At 41.8% G+C, this 12,239-nt stretch overlaps 1 protein-coding gene across 4 annotated transcripts in view; it reads left to right on the top strand.

Annotated features, from left to right (window-relative positions):
• The window catches only part of ERCC6 (ERCC excision repair 6, chromatin remodeling factor), a 74,935-nt gene that overhangs the window by 52,107 nt on the left and 10,589 nt on the right, over window positions 1–12,239 (top strand). For 2 of the 4 annotated variants that reach the window (XM_070471014.1, XM_020916236.2), the window contains exons 9-16: window positions 1,635–1,805; window positions 2,308–2,484; window positions 5,836–5,952; window positions 7,022–7,117; window positions 10,282–10,497; window positions 10,957–11,067; window positions 11,446–11,565; window positions 12,116–12,210. In XM_070471014.1, coding sequence (XP_070327115.1) covers window positions 1,635–1,805; window positions 2,308–2,484; window positions 5,836–5,952; window positions 7,022–7,117; window positions 10,282–10,497; window positions 10,957–11,067; window positions 11,446–11,565; window positions 12,116–12,210 — 1,103 coding nt within the window. The remainder of the gene's footprint in view (window positions 1–1,634; window positions 1,806–2,307; window positions 2,485–5,835; window positions 5,953–7,021; window positions 7,118–10,281; window positions 10,498–10,956; window positions 11,068–11,445; window positions 11,566–12,115; window positions 12,211–12,239) is intronic. The other 2 variants (XM_070471015.1, XM_070471016.1) reach the window with 2 other exon arrangements.

Below are 12,239 nucleotides of genomic sequence, written 5' to 3'. Positions count from 1 at the left end.
GGCAGTGTTGCCTAATACTTACTTAATACTAGCTGTGGAGTCGGCTTCTTTTTTACACCCCCGCTCCACCACTTCCCAGCTCTGTGACCTGATAATGTTATTTACTCTCTCTAAGCCACAGTTCTGTCATCTGTAGGTTGGGTCAGTAAGGACCCTGTCCTTTCCCAGCGGTGCTCTGAGCCCCCCGTCTGTGCTGAGCCTCGGATGGGGATCTCTGCAGTCTGCCCTAGTGCAGAGTGTGGAGTCCTCAGCCCCCTTCTCCCACCAGACAAAGGGACCATGTTCTTATAGTAACAGCACCCCTGCACCAGCTGGATGTGGCATACCATTGCTAGGCCATCTCCTGCTAGTTTATTTTTTGTCCTTGCCTGTCTAAAGGTGGAATTTATTTTTTTCTGGCAAGCATGACTGCTAATTTGGATCAGTGCAGAATTCCAGAGTCTTTGCTTTCTTCTTAGAATTATGGAAAGATTTTCCCTTTGCTCTCTGACATTTTTAGTGTTGCAGAAAAGATAGTCAACACAGGTAGAGTCCTTTTCTTCTGAAGGGAATCTTTTTTAAAAAATATGTTTTGTTCTAATTAGAAGTTACAGCATTTCTCTTGTCTTTATTTTTGGAATTCAGACATCTATTTGGTATATGTCTAGGTGTGTGGCTTTTTCATTGTGTCCGCCTGGCACTCAGGAGTGTTTTGTTCCGTGGACTCCAGGCTCTTCTCAGAATTTTTTGGTATCATTTTAAAAAATCACTTCTTTTAATCCCTTGTACTCTGTCCTCCTTGAATTCATGTTACACATCATTAGAGCCCCTGGATTTGTCCTTCTTGTTGCCTTGACTTTTCCTTCATTTTCTTGCTTTTGTTTTAAAATAATAAATCATTTTTCATCTACCTTGTTTTAAGTTTAATATGAAAGTGAAAAGTGAAAGTGAAGTTGCTCAGTCGTGTCCGACTCTTTGTGACCCCATGGATGGTAGCCTGCCAGACTCTTCCATCCATGGGATTTTCCAGGCAAGAATACTGGAGTGGTTTGCCATTTCCTTTTCCAGGGGATCTTCCCCACTCAGGGATTGAACCCAGGTCTCCCGCACTGTGGGCAGACTCTGTCTGAGCCACCAGGGAAGCCCAGTTTAAAGTGAAAGGAAGTTTAATATGGATTAACACAAAGGGTATTTTTAAAAAATGAGATTTGGGCAAGTGTTTACATGTCACATCTTTTTCTGGTTTTCTTTGACTCTCTTCCCCCACAATAGTGAAATATTATCAGCATTTACAACTTACAGATTAATGAAACATAAAGTAGATTTCCAGTGTGATAATACATAACTAGGTTGTATGTATTATGTTTATGTTTATGTGTATGTTTATAAAGTGCCTTATATTGTATCATGGTTGAAAGGTTGATTTTAAGAGTCATGCTTGGGATGGGAAGGGGAGGGAGGTTTAAGAAGGAGGGGATATGTGTGTGTGTGTGTATATATGTGTATATAAAATTATGGCTGATTCACGTTGTACGGCAGAAACCAACACAACATGTAAAACAATTATCCTCCAATTAAAAAAAAAAGAATTGAAAAAACAGTCATGTTCATTTAACTTATTTAAAACTGGCTTTGCCATTTTGTCATTGTTTTAGGAGAAACTAGTTCGAGAGATTGCTCATTGTCATGGGATTTTGATCACTTCTTACTCCTACATTCGACTGATGCAAGATGATATTAGCAGGCATGACTGGCACTATGTGATCTTGGATGAGGGACACAAAATTCGAAATCCAAATGCTGCCATCACCCTTGCTTGCAAACAGGTGTGACCTCTTATAACAAGGGGGTTTCCAGGTGGATAATATTTCATTGAGAATAAACTCTCTGCTTTTAATAACACCCTTAGGGATTCTTTCCTTGTGCTTTTGCATAAGGACTTTGAAATACATGTTTTGCCTTAATGTTGAACACTTTTTGTTCTTACCCTTAATCATGTTTTCTCAGATTCTAATTGTTAATATTACTGAATGTGTCTTGTACAGATCAGTTGTTAGAGTGTAACCACATCCAACTCTAGTCCATAGTCTTCAACTTGAACAATAAGAAAAATTCTTCCATATATATACATTATCTATGTATATATATTTTTTGTCTATGTGTAATTGAAGAATTGAAGTTGCATAAAATGTCTACATTTTAGAGGAGACCAAAATGATATGTAGTTGTGTTAAATGACAGGATTGCATGGGAGTGTTTTTGGGTAGGGTTGGTGATCATATGTTAAAAGGTGAATTTAATAGAAAAGTCCTTTCTTTACGGTAATAGTTCCGCACACCTCATCGCATCATCCTGTCTGGCTCACCAATGCAGAATAACCTCCGAGAACTGTGGTCTCTCTTTGACTTCATCTTCCCGGGAAAGCTGGGTACATTGCCTGTGTTTATGGAGCAGTTCTCAGTCCCCATCACCATGGGGGGTTATTCAAACGCCTCCCCGGTACAGGTAATGTATTGGCCAGGTAACACTTCTGGCATTTTAATACTTAAAACAGTCTTACTAAATACTATACTTTGTAGCCAAGTCTTTCACAATGTAAAGTGAATGGCCCAGCTTATAAAAATCACAAAGTTATTTTTGCTCAAAAGCACATAATTTTCCAGATGAGTTTTTAAAAAATCATATAAAATATTCAAGAGCAGTCAGAATTATGAGACGAGTGAATTCGTTCTGGACAGCATATAATGGTGCAAACTGGAGTAGTGCATCTTATAAAGTAGTGTAAAAGCTTAGAAAAGGGGAAACCAGGAAAGATTTAAGAAGACATATATCCTTTAACCTGATTCTGGGAAAAAAGGCTGGAAAGAGTGGCACATTCTAGGTTAGAGCAACCGTACGCATCAGCTACTCTATGGCCACAGGCAGTGAAGAGACATGCTCAACTCAACTGGAGATGCTTGTGGGGGAGTTGCAGGAAAGCTGTGGATGCTGGCAGTGGGGTCTTGAAGGGAGGCAGAAACGCTGAGGGAAAAGCCACTGAAGGTGTCTGAGCAGGAAGCTGGGAACAGCTGTGCTTGGAGGGTTACTCAGGCCGCAGGTAGTTGTGGGAGGGAGGCTGGCTTTGAGGGACCTGCTGGAGTTGCTGGGAGTGGAGGTGAGGAGAGCCTGGACCTGGTTGTGGGTGGCGATCCTGAGAAAAGAAGGTGGAGAGCAGGAGTCCCGGGTGGCGTTTTCTCGACAGAACAAACAAGATGTGGAGGTGGATAAGAAAACTGATAAAGGAAATTGGGTGGGGGGAGACTGGACAAGCTTGCTGCAGCTTACCTCTGAGGTTTCAGGCCTGGGTGACTGGTAGAGTGGGATTGTCACACACAGAAACATCGGGAGGTAAGGCCAGCTGGAGGGAGTTTGTGGCATTTGGGGGCAAGGTCTCTGCACAGCCCTCAGGCTGGGCTTGTACCTGCCAGGTTATAACAGAAATAAAGCCTGCCACCAAAAGAGGTGGTCACATATTTTGAAATATTAAAACTAGAAAAAGGATATTAGATCTTTAAAACTGGAGAACTATCGAAAACCAATTTAATACCTTTAAAATTTTGAGATTAAATGAGTTTTGATCTTCAGTTAACTTTTATAAGGGCTCTCTTCCTCCATTGAGTCCCCATTATCCTTTCCTGATTTTTGTTTTTTTCCCTAACTTTTTATTTTGGGATAATTTCAAACTTGAGAAAGTTACAATAATTGTAAAAAGAACCCCTGTATACTCTTCACCCAGATTCCCTGGTTTTTAGCATTTTGCTGACATTTGGCATATTTGCTTTCCTTTCCTTCCCACCCTCTCCCCTACCTCTCACACATGCACACAAAGTTTTTCTTTTTTTTTTTTCTGAATCTTGTGAGTAAGTTGCAGACACTATACCCCTTTCCTCTACATCCTTCAGTTATATTTACTAAGAACAGAGATGTCTTACATAACCGTAGTGTAACATCCACATCAGGAGACAGTTTGTAGCAGTGATGTAATTCTGTTATTTAATCTGTATGTCATTCACATTGCGTCAGTTGTTCCATTGATTCCCGTGTCTCTTCAGTTTCCTTTCATCTGATACAGTTCCTCTAAACTTTCTTCTGCCTGCAAGACTTGACATTTTTGAAGACTACAGGCTTGTTATTTTGTGGAATGTGCCTTACCTTGGGTTTGTCTTTCCGTTTTTCATAATTGGAATCAGGTTACACATTATTGGCAAGAATATCCCAGAAATGACGTTTCTGAGTGTTCCATTCCTGTCTGGAGGCACGTGCTGTGGGTTTATCCCTTCATTGGTGTTGGTCTGATTACTGGGGTAGGGTGATAAGTGTGCTGGATTTCTAAACTCTTTGAAGTTAGTTGATAAGTCATGGGGGAATACTTTGAGATGATGTAAATGTAGTGTTGTTTCTTACTTGAAGTCTTTGTTTCAGAAATTTGTGCACTTGTCTTTTTTCCTTTTTTAGATTGTAAAGTCCTTGGGAGCAAGGGTGTTGCTATTATTTGCTCCTTTTTGTTTAAGACCATCAGTTCAGTTCAGTTGATCAGTCGTGTCCGACTCTTTGTGACCCCATGGACTGCAACACACCAGGCTTCCCTTTCCATCACCAACTCCTGGAGCGTGCTCAAACTCATGTCCATCGAGTCGATGATGCCATAGTTGCCATTCTTGGGTAGCTCAGATGATAAACAACTCACCTACCAATGCAGGAGACATAAGAGAAACAGGTTCGATCCCTGGGTTGGGAAGATCCTTTGGAGGAGGGTATGGTAACCCACTCCAGTATTCTTGCCTGGAGAATTCCATGGACAGAGGAGCCTGCGGGCTACAATCCATAGGGTTTCTAAGAGTTGGACATGACTGACTCGATCTAGCACACATACAGACATGAGTGAGGTGTTCTTAGGATGTTTTGAAGTGTTTTCTTTTCTACCATGTTAATTTTTTAACATGAATTTTTCTGTATTAATATATTACAGTCAAGCTCTTTTTTTTGTTCATTTTGCCAGTAACTTCTTTAAGTTTAAGCTTTGGTTGGAGATTTTCTTGTTCCATTAACTAGTATATAGTAGGTTGTTAAACCTATTTAGACTTTTTTAAGTATCAATAATTTATTGAATTCTTTGTTTGCCCTTAAGTAAATTGCAGGGGGAGTGGTTTCCTGTGCTGTGGGTCTTTGTTTTTCTCTGGACAGTTAATACCCATCTCATGTGGCTGTGCTCCATTACAGAGCCATATGCTGCATTTTAGGCTGGAGTGACCTTTCATTTCTGGGATCATAGGGCTTTCTTTGAATTTATGCTCCAAATCTCCTGTGGGCAGTAATCTCTGCTTATTATCTGCTGTTTCCCTTGCTGCGGCGTTTCCCTAGAGTTAGCGTTTGATCTTCAGTTTTGTGAAGTAGCAGCCCCTTTGTGGCCATTGGAGAATATAAGATTATAAACTGAGATTTGTTTGAAAGCAGTTTTTTCCCTGTGGGGGGGTGGGGTCAAGCACTGAATAAATCTCTACTTTAGGGTTTAAGTATATAACAGTAATTAAATAGAGGGGGAAGAGGGCACAGAATTACCTGGTTGCTCTTTTGTATATTTTTGGTTAATGAGTTTGTTTGTTTGTTTGTTTGTTTGTTTTTACTGATCATCTTATGAAAGATATTGCATCCTGGAATGTGTGGAACTTAAAATCTTCCAAACCATTTTCCAATAGTTTTGTACAACCATTGATCATTCTTTTTTTAAAAAGAATTTAAACTTTGGAATCAATTGTGAGGTAAGAGCAAATGCATTCCTTAGACAGGGTAATTATTTCCCCTTTTCTCTTATTAAAGGTTAAAACTGCTTATAAGTGTGCGTGCGTCTTACGAGATACCATAAATCCATACTTACTACGGAGAATGAAGTCGGATGTCAAAATGAGCCTTTCTTTGCCAGATAAAAACGAACAGGTCTGTAAAACCAGGAATTATCAAAACATTCCTAAAGCACAATGTACCTGTCATTCTTTCTGCTTTTCACATGTAGAATTGGTGAGGCTAGCAGGTGTGGTTGCTGGTGCTCTGGGGCAGGTGAGTCTGCTGTATACACCTGCCTGTGACGTGTGAGCCTTCTGGGCTCAGGAGTGACTGGAAGGCAAGAAGAGGTGGTCACTGTGCACATTCTTTCAGGGGGTTTTTCCCCTTGTATTTTGCGGCATCTAAGGCATGGAGCACTGACCTGATGAGGATGAGTAGGTTTTTGGATCTAGTACAAAGATGGAAGGGTTGTCCTGGACCTCATGTAGGGGCCTGTTCTGAAAATAAAGGAAAATAACCACATGTGGCAGATGAAGAAGTATTGATCGATTATTTTTGAGACTGATCAGGCCTGATAGCTTCAGTTTCTATTTCTGTTGTTTTTGTTGGATTTAAAAAAATTATTTATTTTAATTGGAGGATAATTTACAATATTGTGATGGTTTTTGCCATACATCAACATGAATCAGAGGTTGAGACAGAGGCAGTGGCATGGAGTAGTAGGCGCAGTTGGCCGGCAGGGTAGGGGTTGTTGTCAGAGACCAGTCTGGTAATCTTGTGTGTGGCTTAGAACTCAGGAAAGCAGATGCCAGACAACGTTTTGGAGCCTGGTTGGACTTGCTGAAGTGAAGTCTGGGTGGGGGGCTTGCGAGCTGAGAGGGTCTGAGCCCTTGGAGTCTGGCATGGAGGAAGGGCTGTGAACCTGGTCCTGAACTTCCTTGGGAGCAGAAAGCCAGGCTTCAGAGACTCAGAGATAGTGGGGTGGGGACCATGGGGCCTGGGGATCACAAGGTGGATAGATGATGGAGATGGAGGGGCTGTGAAGGAGGGACCTGTTCATTGTTCAGCTCTAAGATGTATTTTTGCTTTGTTTTGTTTTTAATAAGAGGCACATTGTGAAAATTACATACCTCATGCTTGTTTTGATTAGTTGATTTTGTTATTTTAGTATTTTGTACTGTTAAGTTTTTTAAAGTCTTTTTTTTTTTTATTCTCCGCCTAGGTCTTGTTTTGCCGTCTTACAGATGAACAACATAAAGTCTACCAAAATTTCATTGATTCCAAAGAAGTTTACAGGATTCTCAATGGAGAGATGCAGGTCAGCCAAATAATATTAATAGAAGCTGGAGAGAAAGAGCTGTGGACCAAGGGACATGGGGGAGGAAAGGGGACTAGTACTAGTCAGAGATTCACTAATGTTACCGTCTTGAAAACGTTTGGGTGTGAACCTTTACTTCCTTTGAAGCCCTTCCAGAAGTAAGAGAACACGCGATTTGAGAATGCTGCCTTTTTATCTGTACTGCAGCACTATTAACATTTGAACCCAGCACTGTGTGGTCTAGTGGAAAAATGCACTAGACCACGGGGTCTGTGATGGTGGGTCCTACAGGGATTGCTGGCCCTATGTAGAAAGTCGGGAGCAGCCTGGGGCTGCTGGGTGCACGGAGGAAGAATTATTATAATGCATTTTTGTATAAGTAACAGCATTTTAGTTATTGGCCATGCTCAGCAATATATGTGTGTAAATGTCTCTTTATTAAGCCTACGTAGTAAGTTTGTCCTCAGCTTTAGTCAGAAGCTCCATGTAAACTCTTCAACTTCTTTGTGCTTCAGTATCTTAAAGTGTGAACTGTATTTTATTTATTTATTTATTTGACATGTAAAATTCCTTAGTCTTTGGTTCGTCCTTGTTGGAGGCACAGCTGAGGAGCAGGGAATGCTCTGAAATTCACTGTCCTGCCCCTGCATGGTGGCAGATGGAGATGAATATGGGTGACAAGGCTTCCTGTGTCCCATGATATCTACCTGTTTTTTCTTCCAGATCAAGTCATTTTTATTCTTGTAACCATCTCTTAACAGTTTATTTCATCTATCGTTGGCATCTTTAGGGGGTTTCTAAACCATTCACATTTATTCATCTCTCCTGTATCTCCCCTGACTTATCTTCACATGCCTCCAAATTGTGAAGCCCTAGGTGGGTAGGGTCAGCACTGTCCAGTGGATAGAGAATACAAGCTATGTGTGTGATTTTAAATTTTCTCATGGTCACATTAAAAAAGGTGAAAAGCATAACAGGTACAATCAGCTTTAATAAGATATTTTATTTAACCTGACATACCTAAAATATCATTTTAGTATGTAATAAAAATTTTTAAATTACTGAGATATTTTACTCTTCTTTTTTTGTACTGAGTCTTCAGAATTGGGTATTTTACATTGGTGGCACATCTTAGTTTGGACTTGCCACACTTCACGTGTTCAGTGGCCACACGTGGCTCATGACTGCTGTGTTGGACAGCAGAGATCTCAAGACAGAAAGATCAGTTACAGATGACTCTGGGCAGTGCTGACGGTGTTCCCGCTTTGTTCAGATCATGTGTTGTTTATCTGTTTACTAGTTAGAACAACCATACTCTCTGATTATTGCTCAATTTGTGGTTTATCTTTCCCACTTGAACTTTTATACTGATGAGTGTGACTTGAGTCACTGGCCAAAAGCTGTAGAAGGTGCCTGCTTGCTTGTGGGCGGCCAGGTGGGCTCTCTCATTCTGGGGCTCCTAAGTCCTCTGCCTTGTGAACCATCCCACACATTGTTTCCATCTGTATTTTTCATGTGGTGTGTTTTCTGATATACTAATGTAAAAGTCAATGGAACTTCAACCTCTGACTCACATAGTAAACTATAGAACTTCTAGTGAGGTACTTAGGAGTATAATATTTAAATGCATTTGCTAAGTTACATGGCAGATTTCCCTAAATTTTAGTCACTCCAGTTCAGTTCAGTCGCTCAGTCGTGTCCGACTCTTTGCAACCCCATGGACCACAGCACACCAGGCCTCCCTGTCCATCGCCAACTCCTGGAGTCTACCCAAACTCACGTCCATTGAGTTGGTGATGCCATCCAACCATCTCATCCTCTGTCCTCCCCTTGTCTTCCTGCCTTCAGTCTTTCCCAGCATCAGGGTCTTTTCAAATGAGTCAGCTCTTTGCATCAGGTGGCCAAAGTATTGGAGCTTCAGCTTCAACATCAGTCCTTCCAATGAACAACCAGGACTGATCTCCTTTAGGATGGACTGGTTGGATCTCCTTGCAGTCCAAGGAACTCTCAAGAGTCTTTTCCAACACCACAGTTCAAAAAGCGTCAATTTTTCAGTGCTCAGCTTTCTTTATAGTACAACTCTTACATCCGTGCATGACTACTGGAAAAACCATAGCCTTGACTAGGTGGACCTTTGTTGAAAAAGTAATGTCTCTGCTTTTTAATATGCTATCTAGGTTAGTCATAACTTTCCTTCCAAGGAGTAAGCGTCTTTTAATTTCATGGCTGCAGTCACTATCTGCAGTGATTTTGGAGCCCAAAAAAATAGTCAGCCACTGTTTCCACTGTTTCCCCATCTGTTTGCCATGAAGTGATGGGACCAGATGCCATGGTCTTAATTTTCTGAATGTTGAGCTTTAAGCCAACTTTTTCACTCTCCTTTTTCACTTTCATCAAGAGGCTTTTTAGTTCTTCACTTTCTGCCGTAAGGGGTGGTGTCATCTGTGTATCTGAGGTTATTGGTATTTCTCCCGGCAATCTTGATTCCACCTTGTGCTTCTTCCAGCCCAGCGTTTCTCATGATGTACTCTGCATATAAGTCAAATAAGCAGGGTGACAATATATAGCCTTGATGTACTCCTTTTCCTATTTGGGACTCCTCAGTCATGTCCAACTCCTTGCGACCCCATGGACTATAATCTGCCAGACTCCTCTGTCCATGGAATTCTCCAGGCAAGAATACTGGAGTGAGTTGCTATTCCCTTCTCCAAGGGATCTTGCTATAACCCAGAGAGAGACCTGGGATTGAACCCAGGTCTCCTGCATTGTAGGCAGATTGTTTACTATCTGAGCCACCAGGGAAGCCCAGATTTCCATTGAGAATGGGCATGATATTTCTTATTTATGTTTAAAATGTGAATCAGTTTTTTATATACTGTGAACTTTTTTTTTTAGAGGGAGAGTCATCAGCAATTGAATATGACCCCAGTAGATATGTTTGGTCCAACAGGACTTTGTTTTTAGAGAACTTGCCCTGTCAGGAAAAGATGTGTAAAGGTTCTTCCCATTCCTAATATGCTGTGATTGGGGAGAAAACTAAAAAGCTGATGAAGGATTACTTCTTAATCTGTGTTATGTATTGAACAGCCTCCTTCCTTTCCTTCTTGAGTGAATATTATTTTACATGGGGTGATCTGAGTGGACATAATTCTTTTGTACCATAGATTTTCTCTGGACTTGTAGCCCTAAGAAAAATCTGCAACCACCCTGATCTCTTTTCTGGAGGCCCCAAGAATCTTAAAGGCATTCCAGACGAGGAACTAGGGGAAGATCAGTTTGGATACTGGAAGCGTTCTGGGAAAATGATAGTTGTTGAGTCCTTGCTGAAAATATGGCACAAGCAGGGCCAACGAGTGTTGCTGTTTTCTCAGTCCAGACAGGTGCGTATACAAGCCTCATACAAGAAGCAAGTTGGTTCTTTATGACTTATAACCAATAATAAAAAAAAATGGGATATGGTTTAAAATGACTCTAAAGGCAAATCCACCCACTGATATTGAAGTGGCAAGCTGCAAAGCTCTTCAGGAGGTGGATCTTTATTTAGAGTTGGTGCCCAGAAAATGGCTTTTTTAAAAAGAGACCTTATTACCGTGTGATTTTGGGGTGCAGTTAGTTTTGTCTGAACTCAGATGTCCTGCTTTTTACAAAATTTGTAAGAACAGTATGGAAATACCAAAAAATACTCTTGTAGTAGTTTTATTTATCCGCCTCGAACCAAGAAACCCCTTTTTAAGCCTGTTGGGGAAGGTGTGATCCTGTTTATATGAGTGTCACATACTCACTGGAGGCATATCTTTGGTTTTTAAACTATTACATCCTCCACCCCTTCTCCCAAACAGATGTTGGACATCCTTGAAGTATTTCTCAGAGCCCAAAACTATTCCTATCTCAAGATGGATGGCACCACGGCGATAGCTTCCAGACAACCACTGATTACAAGATATAATGAGGTAACAGTGACAGAACCATGAAGTCACATGGTGCCACTGTGCAGAGGGGACGAAGGAGAGGTCTGCACCCACAGTGCCTACATCTGGGATTGGGCAGCTGTTCACTAGATGCATTTCTGGGTTAATGGGGTGTGTGTATGTGTTTAAACAAAGAACGTGTATTCCTTTTTAAAAATCCAGTTTTCAAACATTGATAATATAATTGCTATGAAAAGCAGAAGCTGTGAGTTGGGACCTTGACTGACCAAAGGTCTCTACGGCATAGTCCATTGCTTGTACTGCAACCAGGCTTCCATGTGTAGAACGTGTGAAGGCTGAGGTGAACAGCTGTAACTGACTTTCCATGTGCATACCGAGTGTCATATGTCTCACCTCTAGGACACATCCATATTTGTGTTTCTTCTGACCACTCGGGTGGGTGGCCTAGGAGTCAACCTGACGGGCGCAAACCGCGTCATCATCTATGATCCCGACTGGAACCCAAGCACAGACACGCAGGTCTGTTTATTTTCTTAAAGGACTGTGTTGGTGACATACTGTCTGGTGGCTTACACTCAGGAGCGCCCCCCCATGCCATGTTAGCCTCAGCGTAGAGCTCACATCCTGGCTGTGTCTTGTCTTCCGCATGGAGGGAGGGTCTTCTCAGTTTACCCGTAGCATCCACACCAGACGTGGGTGAAGAGAGGACGTGGGAGGAACCTGACACCGTTGTTTTTCAGGTAGAGCTGGCTTGGTCTGTTTTGTCGCCTGCCCGTTTGTCTTCCTTATCAGGCCTTGGGTGTATTTAGCCTTATTAGCCAAAGTTCTAATTTGGGGAGTGGAAGGAAGTGACTGGCTGTTAGTCAGTGCTTGTTGCTGAGAAGGGCCCTTGTTGAGCCGCATTTCTCTGCTGTATCCTGGAGAAGGAAATGGGAACCCACTCCAGTATTCTTGCGTGGAAAATCCCACGGACAGAGGAGCCTGGTAGGCTACAGTCCGTGGGGTCTCAAAGAGTCGGACACGACTGAGCGACTTCACTTTCTTTCTTTCCTTTTTTTCTCTGCTGTAGGCCCGGGAGCGAGCGTGGAGGATAGGCCAGAAGAAGCAGGTGACGGTGTATAGGCTTCTGACTGCAGGCACCATTGAAGAAAAGATTTACCACCGGTCAGTACACTCAGCTGCACCCCTTGACG

The sequence above is a fragment of the Odocoileus virginianus genome, chromosome 7 (assembly GCF_023699985.2).
Source record: "Odocoileus virginianus isolate 20LAN1187 ecotype Illinois chromosome 7, Ovbor_1.2, whole genome shotgun sequence".
NCBI lineage: Eukaryota > Metazoa > Chordata > Mammalia > Artiodactyla > Cervidae > Odocoileus > Odocoileus virginianus.
This window is presented reverse-complemented; position numbering and strand designations above follow the sequence as displayed.